At 35.5% G+C, this 9,766-nt stretch overlaps 1 protein-coding gene across 1 annotated transcript in view; it reads right to left on the bottom strand.

The window, feature by feature from the left end:
* Positions 1 to 520: 520 nt before the first annotated feature.
* Positions 521 to 9,766, bottom strand: part of LOC103597624 (WD repeat-containing protein 72-like) — a gene marked incomplete at its 5' end in the record, with an annotated part of 93,606 nt that continues 84,360 nt past the window's right edge. Inside the window, 2 exons of the mRNA XM_008581486.1 lie at positions 521 to 576; positions 6,027 to 6,131. Of these exons, the coding sequence (XP_008579708.1) occupies positions 521 to 576; positions 6,027 to 6,131 (161 nt within the window). The remainder of the gene's footprint in view (positions 577 to 6,026; positions 6,132 to 9,766) is intronic.

Raw genomic sequence — 9,766 nt, 5'->3', positions numbered from 1 at the left:
TAGACGGAACTTGTTATTTACTGACAACATTTTATGCTTAGGGATGAGGTTTGTTGCAGTGATCAAATTAAAGCATCTACTAAAACAAAATATCCTAACCAAACAAATCAACTTTGGGAGAGCTTTAGATTAAATTCACTGAAACAACATTAAATTTAAAAGTAAGTGTGTTATACTGGTCTTCATGTTACTTCTTATATACTTCAGACTGAAAAAATGGAAGAAAATCTAAAGCACTGTTAATTTTGTATTGGTGGTCTAGCACCCTTGCTGGAAATAATAACAGAAAAGTAAGAAGAAATATAGGATGATTCAGACAAGTATTTTCTAAACTTAAATGAATTGGGGTATTTTCAATCAGTAATTACACTTTCAACACACTCTGAATAAAGTATTGGCAAATCCACTATAGCCTAATAACTTGACCAATAACAACATCACTTTTATACAATGATAAACAAATGGCATGTTTTAAGTTTCTTAATTTGTCCAAATCCAGTTCCTATGGATGAGATTCCATTTAGCACATCTTGCAGGGACACACCTTTGCTATCCATGAATTATGCCTTGGCTTACCTAGAAAGAAAACAGATATCTTGGGTTATCTGGTGAAATATGGAAAGAGGAAAGAAGAAATAGAAGGAGGAGGGGAGGGAGAGATGGAAGGAGGGAGAGAAGGAGGGAAGAAAAGGAAAAAAAAATTGCCTATCATTTCTATACTTCTTTTCTATCCTGAAATAAAATATGTTAATATAATAAAAGTATTCCTATCTTATAAGCCAGGTAAATACATTTTAATTGCACACATTCGTAATAGGCTGTTTTTTTTAATTGCCCAGGATGATGAAACTTTCAATAAGATGAGTTTGATTTAAAATTAGTAAACTTCCATTTATTTTGAGCAGCTTAATTGTTCTTGGAGAAACCTACAACCGCAGTGTTAAGGTCAAATCTTATAAATTTTAGGTGAAATATGGTTTGAGGTATAGAACTGAAACAGCATTTATTTCTCAGACTACTTAAATGGTTGTCTTTGTAGGCTAAAAAATCACTTTATTTAAATTAATTTGTCTATCAAATTAACTGGAGCATTGTGCCTTAATTAATTATTTTTTAAAATATTCATATTAACGACGTGACCATGAATAGTAACTCCCAGTCCTGGCAAAAATCTGATTCTTTGGTTAGGTAAACCAATTTTGTATACTAAATGTGTGTGTATATATTAGTCTACAATTTTATATTCTTTCAAAAATCATGTTGATGTTTAAATTTTCTTTTTGGGTAAATTAATAAAGATATTGATACTGTTAAACATGACTAGAAGAAAGAGGTTATATTTTACTCCTGAATTGTTCTTACTTATTCTAGAACACTTTTTTTTTTTAGCACTAACCATAAGAAGTGCGTTCTTGATGGCTGTGATTGATGGGTTGCTCACACATTCCACATTTTTTCTGCTTCATGCATCATCATCAGCCATCTCCAACACTCCAGTCCTGAATCTGTCCTACTTTCTGCTACCTGATTTTTGCTGGTGATTCATGAGCCAGAATAGTAAAAGAAAAAAATAATCCACTCTGGCTTTTCACAATATAGTATCCCCTGCAAACTCTATGAGAAATCTAGTTTTGTTCGTAATATTCATGCAAATGTAATATTGATTGACAATGATGTATATAGATCTACACATATAACATGCTATGTAAAAACCACTAAAATCTTCTATTAATGGCAGAATGCATACTGATTATAAACTACTTCAGAATGAGGTGAAAACACTTATGGGAATGCATTTTTTCTAGACTTCCAGGCTCTCTCTTGCCTCTACTACTTTCAGCTGTAGCTACTTTTAAGTACACTGACTCTAGTGCACTAAGAAGAAAAATTCTTAATTTTCCAAGCCCATAAAGTGATAAAAGCTCAAGGTCTCTCATCAACACTTGCATAAAAGTTGTGAATATCACACTAAATTTTTTTTATCATCATGAGTGTAAAGATGAGGAACAAAGAATCCTTTTTTAAATATTATTCTGGAGAATGGGGATTGAACTTTAATCACTGTATAAGAAACAGTTAACAAGAAGTTAACCAAAAAAAGACTCAACTGAACTATTTTTGTGATAACATTTTTCAGATTCAGAAGCAACCAGGCCTTAAAGAGCCAAAGAAAGAAAGGCTAATGGCCCTAAAATCTCAAGAAAGGGAGCTGCAAGTTCATGATGTTGTCTCGATGCTTCTATTACGAGACATCAAAGTTATTCCCACAGGTTTCAGGAACATATAAATGCTAGTGAAGGAGCAAGCAGACTTCACGGAGTCTAAGGCAGAAACTTCAACCTGGGATTCACCTGTGAGTCAAAACTCTTTGCTAATGAATTATTCCAAAGAAAAGGCACGGCTGAGAGATACTTTCCCCTATCAGACAAGACCCCCAGGTTCACGAGCAGGGTCATAGTAACAGGAATGCTTTGGTCTAAAGGTGCTTTGTCAACCTTAATGGACTCCAGGCACTCACCTGGGTATACAGTTTGAACCAATAAAGTTATCACAATGGCATGATGAATAAGGTAGAGCGCTCCAGAGACCAGGTGAACAACCACTCCACAAGGCATCTAAATTGTGACCTATATGCAGACTGCAGCCCATTTACAAATGGATCATCCTAGTCAATTTAGTGCTGGAGAAGGAGTGATGTCAATGTAAAAAATAAATCTGCACACTGAGTTCAAAACCCACTGCATTCAAAGACAACTCACAAGGTTGATCTTACGATTTTATATAAGTTCTGAAAATGTGATTGTATTAGTGACATTTTAAATCACTCTAACAACATTTAGAATATGAACTTCATCTTTTTCCAAAACTTAGCTTTTCTGTGCTTCAATGTCCCTCTTGCTTTTTGCCTTAGAAAACAAGTTTGTATTAGCAATATGAAGCCATAAGAGCTAAAGTAAAATGATTTTTAGAGGATTTGCAAAGAAAAGACTTTATTTGGAAAGAACAATATATGAAGCAGTATTCTTGAACACTGCTTTGATGGGAAAATGATGTTTTGTTTTCATTTTCTGTATACTGCTCAAACAACTGTTCTATTCATTAAAAATGATGTAATAAATATATTAGTCATTTAGCATTGCATAGATAAAATCATGTAAGGTCAATACCCATTAAAGCTGGAAGACCGACCACATTCAACTTTGTAATGGGGGGATTTTGCATGTATGTGAAGATGTTAAAAGGAATTTTAAATGAGTGATAATAGTCCAGTTGAAAATGGTAAGAATGATGCATTCAGATTTAAATGCCCTCCTTTCCATGCAACAAATAAGGAATATACTAATGGAATTATAAGCTTAGCTACTGAAGTACCTCTACTGGTAGGAAGACTTCTTCCCAAATCTCACCACTTAAAACCCCCAAATTTTGTTTTTTCTTTTAACTAAGGAGCTTAATATTTTCCAGGGAAACATCCTTCATACATGGTAAACAGAACTAACTAAACCACCAGAGTAATGCTTATAGTTTTGGAGCCACCACATTTTGAACGACCTGATATTCTGAAGTTAATTTTTGGACATTGAAAAGTAGACAGGCATATTTTTGTAGTTCAAAGAAGTCCCTCTATGCCACCACATCCGCACATGAAATACAAAACTTATTTTCCTCCACATTCAGTTTTAAGGATTTTGCCAATGGAATGGTCGAACTTTAAGGAAATGCACTGTCTCATCAAAATCTTTCTTACTAAACGAGCACCTCTGTCAGAAGTGTCTTAATTTCTTATCACGAATTTTATTCACACAAGGAGCAATAAATAATTCATGTCGCTGCCTCTTTGTTGTGTGTCCCTGAACTGCGCAGAGCTGGAAGGCTGACAGCTGTGTCAGGACAAGCACCAAAGATCTGACATGACAAGTGACTAACAAGTTTCTTTCAGTTCATAGTGAAAGAAGACAATGGCCCAAAGTGCAGAAAGAAATCCTGAAACAAAATAAAACTGCTTCTTTCTTTTTACCTAAGTGTTTGCTATGAGCTTATTTCCAACCCACAAGCCCTGGTCATTTTATAGGACTGCCCAGCCCCCTACTCCTCACACTCGCTTGGCCATTTACTCCTGGCCACGGATCAATATGAGCAATTCTTGGAGAAATACGATGTCTCCATGACAACCAAGCCACAAATTCTCAGTGGAAGGCAGTGAGACCAGTAGTGAACTCTCCAGAGGTTTCTAGGCCTATAACGCAAGATGTCTTAAAATGCAGGAATGGACAGAGGAAAAAGCCAGAGTAATTCATTCTTTATTACTAGTTTAATGATGTCCAATGTACAGAACAGTACTCACTTTTTAAGTTAAGATTCTTTATCAGCACCTATATTTTCTAATTAATCTTTCTTTTTTGATATATCCTTTTGTTTGTATCAATCAGATAGAGTATGTTATATTTGAATCTCATTACAATTCCATGCATATTAAGGGATGGTGGACATTTATTCTACTTTTGAAATGGTATAAAGCTGATCTATTCTGGTCAAAAAACAATGGACACTTAGGTAAAAACTTGACTCGTGGATTTAAAACTTGACTCATGCCTGACAAAATGGTTGATAGAAAACAGTTTATTAAGACACTTTAAAAAACCTAGTCAGAATCTGGCAATTTTAGTCCAAATGAATAGTAATTTTTAAATAACATTTATTATATAAATTTAACTACCATTATCTTCTACTTTTTAGAGTGACATTAATCTACATTCTTTGTTTAGACATGGCAGGGGGTCGGGTTAATTTGCTCATTAAAAATTTCTGCCAGTGGCAAAGACACCATTTCCCAGTTGCATGGGATGCTAAAGCGGAAGGGTGGTTGAGAATGGGCACACAGCAGAGTTCATCTTTTGAGGAATCTTGGTGTAGTGGAGACGACTGATATCCATTGCCATCGCCACTGGGCCTACTGGGGTTCTGAGATGACTTAGGGGACCTGACATAGATTGCAGGCTGCACCTTTCACTGAAAATTAAATCTCAGTAGCTCTCCTCGGGGAAGGATCAGGGGACTGTTTGCAGCTGCCCCCTGTCAGCGAAGGCTACAAGATTTGGAAATCTCTTAACTAAGCTGACAGGCCACAGAGAGGATGAATCAAAAATATGATACTTGGATTAGCACACAAAGATGTGAGAGAGTGGAGGGTACACAACAGCCAGATAAAACAGGAAAAAAAAAATTAAGGGGACGGGGGAGATATTTAACTCTTGCACTCACAGTAATAAGGGACCTTCTGGTACCTTATGGCTCTGTAGTGATCCAGGAACGTCATTCAACTTTTACAAGATTTTTTTTCTTTTAATTAATTAGCTATTAAGACTAGGTATGCTTCAAAACAAGACAAAAACAGAAACAGAAATTCATTGTTTCTGGTCTGATCCTTCCAGTACATTTCTGTCTATTCTTTCAACAAAGGAAAAAATAACTTTGACATAGAGTAAATTTGATTTCCTGAGGAAGAGTTACCATTTTCTTTTCTTTTCTTTTCGTTCTAACAGTTGACAATATCCATTACTGTCATGCTAAAATACTCTCATCCCAGTTAAAGTTCTATTTGTATTTAGAAAGATAAATAGAATTGTAATGATGACAATTTGTATTTCTTTTCTCTCCATCTCTGCACTTCCACTTGACTCTTGTTAGATAACATTATTTGAAATATTTAAAATGTTACCATTTTTCTAGTTTTCAATCCCTGCCTCTATTAACTAGTTTAGCCTAAAATTGATGATAATGAACTAATAGCATCAGCTTCCCTTCTCAGTCATGAAGCCTTTGTACTTCCTCCAACTGAATTCTTGATGAAAGAAGAAAAGATAACGGCTCCACACTGTGACCCCTGGAGGTGACCATTAATTTGACAGTGCAGCTGCTAAGAGAAAACAGAATTACAATGTCCTCTCCCCCAACTCCCTTGCAAGGACCCCAAAGCTGTGTCAAATTTATCATTTTATACTCGACTATTTTTAAATGGCTTTCACCTGGACTCCCAGACTCTTCCAAGACACATCTGTCAGGCATGTCCTCAGCATCTTGGAAGTTTGCCGGGTTTGAGTTGCTGTCATGCTTGACCGGACTGACTGGAGCTATGAGACAGAGAGAGAAAGAGAGAGAGAGCAATGAAAAAGTAGTAGCAAACACCATTAATACATTTCCTTTCAGTTCCTCAGATATTTCCAGGGACACACTATGCAAACAAAAATAATAAATTGAAATAAAATGTATCCTCTAAGTATTTATTGGCAGACATGTAATTAGTTGAAAAATCTATAGATGTGACTTTATCTTAGAAGAAAAATAAGTTCACGGCATCAGCTTAAAAGCCACAAAGTAACAAAGTGATCTCTTTGAAGTAGAAATCGTATTTTTAATGCATAAATCTAAAACAATATAGTCAATTAACAGCAACAGGACACAGAGAGAAGAACATCAGGCTAGTCAATTAGAAAGACCAGCTCTATACTGGTGGCAGTGGCTCCTTTTGTCACGCAAATCACAGCTAATAAACACTTGGTATGCATTTTGGTTCTCTTTCATTAAATTAAAAACTATGGTACCAACACCCCCCCAAAAGTCCTATACACAGTAAATTAAAAAATATAGAATAAATACACTGAAAATAATAATAAGGAGGCCTGGTGTTTTGAATGGTAGGTCTTCAGACAACTTGTCGTGAGATATTTTTTCCTTCCCCCAAAAGTCCTATACACAGTAAATTAAAAAATATAGAATAAATACACTGAAAATAATAAGAAGGAGGCCTGGTGTTTTGAATGGTAGGTCTTCAGACAACTTGTCGTGAGATATTTTTTCCTACATAGGAATTACACCAGAAACAGAAGCTAGTACAGGAGTCTAAAGTTTCCTATAAACATATTACACCCACAGAAATAGACTCAAATATCGTTACTTTTTCACAAGTTGTAATACTTGGTCTAAATAATCTCCATAAGTAACACATTTTCGTATTATATTTGTTCTAGGATGCACTTGTTACAAAAAGGGGGTCTTGTCTTCATGAAGAAACTCAGTGAGCAAACAGAACAAAACAAGCCTCCAATAACGTAAATTACATCACACTTACCTGTCCATATACTATGGAATATAACTGAATTTTATCTATCCTAAGTCGCTGTAGTAGATACTACCACTATCTTTTCAGATCTTCATAACACGCACAACATATTTATAAGCCATAAATGCAATAAACAAAATATAAATTTATAAATCATAAATCATACTTGAAGTATGTTTGTTGGCACAGGGGAGTGGGCATGGCCTCTGTTTCTAAACCTCGATTAGGAGACAAGAGAGCAATGCAGAGGCTGGAGACTGTGCTACTTCACACATTCAATAAGTGACATGAAGGGGTCCCACCTGAGGTCCAAGCAGCATTAGTAGTGCTCACGCCTGCCACACTCCTCCATTTGTTTTCATGGAGTGTGCAGAGCATTGGTGATCGTAACCTCAAGACCATGTAGACACACTTTGAAGGAGATGGATAACATAATTCTGGTTCAAATATTTCTTCCAGACAGTTTCACCAGCCCTGCCAGGACACAGAGAGTACTCCTCTGTTCTGCAGAAGTGTGAGCATAGTTTGAATTTACTGCTTCTCAGAAACCTTTTGTTTGGTAACAAAATATGGGAAAAGTATGAAATTCTTACTATAAATAAATAAACCAAATTTTTTCATTTCGTACATTTGAATCTCCTAAAAAAGACAGGGAAGTAGGTGCCAGGTCTGTTTCATTCACACATTGCTGTGTTCCCCATATATAATAGTGTTTAGGTCATAGAAGGTACTCTCAAAAAATTTGTGAAATAAAAGAATGAACAAATGAATGAAGCAGAGGTGCCATGCTGGATGTCCTCCTGACCTAAGAGGATCTAAATATATGCTTTCAATGATCTTTCCGCTAGATCTGTTCAGTTTCTTGTTTAGGTCTGCTTGAGACCAAGGACNGCTTATTATGAGTAGAGTTCTGTGCTAGACTGTGAAGGGTAAAAAAATAAAAGCACTTTTAATGTGCCCTCATATAACTTGTGATCTAGTTGAAGTACGATGAAAACTAACAAGTAGGAGCATTAGAGATAATTCTAAAAGTACCATGGTTTTTAGAAGTGCAGAGAATTCTTATTCTACAATAGGGTGGTTTGGATGTAAAATTTGAGTTAAATCTCTACGAGCAAGAATGTGGGAAACCCAAAGCAACCTCTTTCAAGGCAAAAGAGAAAGGTTTGAACCCAGGCATGGGCAAAGAAGTCTAGGGTCACAAATGCATCTGTTAAAAGAATGTTGCTGCCTACTTTGCTATGTATTTTTAATGAATTCTCCTTCTATGTCTCTTTGAGCTTTTCCTGAATTGCTGCTGTTGGCTAATTCTTCTCACCTGTAGAAGTTAGCTATAGACAGGTTTCTCCTTGCCTTAGATAGTCAATAATTCGATCTTTACTGATGGTGGGCCCATTTATCACAGTAAGTTGTCCTTTCACTATACATATTGACTTTTATTTATCAATACCAAAGTCCATTTGTAGCTCATCACTAAAGTTCGTGGATATTTTCAGTAGTTTTTGAAGGTGCATTTTAGAACTTGGCAGAGAGATACTTTTGACATCGATATAGTGCAAATGGTTGCTAGGCTCATCTTTAGCTTAAAATCAACTGTTTATTTCCTTTGTAATGGATTCCNAATTTAGGTCATACTTAAAGATTATTTTTGAATCCATAGATTTTTGTGAAATGTTTAAGTGGGATAATTAAATGCACCAAAGTTGCAGAATACTATTGTATTGGTCAAGATTTCCTGAACTGTCTAAGTGATTTTTATCTCTATATATTTTATTTGTCATTTTTTGGAAATATTTCCATTGGTTTTTATAATAGGGAGTAAATCATTAGCTAATTCTATTACTAAAAGCCAACAAGGTAACACCTCTCTATATTGGGGAAAATGCATTGCACTTGTCATCCAATACACTATTCTTCTAAAATTTAAAACTTTCCTTCCTTCATTCATTTATTCATTCCTCCAACAAATATTTATCAAACACTAAATATTTAGAAGATGCTATTCAAAATCAGAGACCTCAAAGAGGAAGAAGATATGGTATCAGAACAAGAAAGTACATGCCTGCAACCATTTTTAGTGGTAATAAAGGGGTTCCAGGATGAACTAACATCTCAAACCTCTCAAGAAAACCAGAAAGTTAGGTACACTTTTAGTTGCACGATCTTCATTAAATTCACACTAGTGGGTACTATGCAGCTATTTTGCTTGCACCTCTGATGTTGGAGGTATGGTCTACGTGGGGGTGGAAGACTGGAGAGGGTTATTCTTCAGATATTTTGCCTAATTACACGTTGGCTTCCAGATTTGAAATGGTACAAGATTTTTCATTTTTACTGAGTGCTTCATAGAGCATCCAGTTAAATTTACTGTAGAAGAAAGGCCTGCATTCTACCAACTGGGAAGAGCACATGTTGGAGAGGTTAATTACTGCCATCCTGCTCTTTGTTTGATAGGCTAATTATTGCAACTGTTCTTTTGGGTGTTTTCAGTGATGTTTCATCATTAAACTCTGACATGATGTGAAACCAAGCCTTCTCTAATGTATCATTTCAAAAACGATGAAATCAACACATATTGATCTAGTGCTTATTATGAGTAGAGTTCTGTGCTAGACTGTGAAGGGTAAAAAAATAAAAGCACTTTTA

Source organism: Galeopterus variegatus, unplaced genomic scaffold (assembly GCF_000696425.1).
Source record: "Galeopterus variegatus unplaced genomic scaffold, G_variegatus-3.0.2 Scaffold2367, whole genome shotgun sequence".
NCBI lineage: Eukaryota > Metazoa > Chordata > Mammalia > Dermoptera > Cynocephalidae > Galeopterus > Galeopterus variegatus.
Note: the sequence above shows the minus strand (reverse complement) of the source record. Positions and strands in the feature narration are given on the sequence as shown.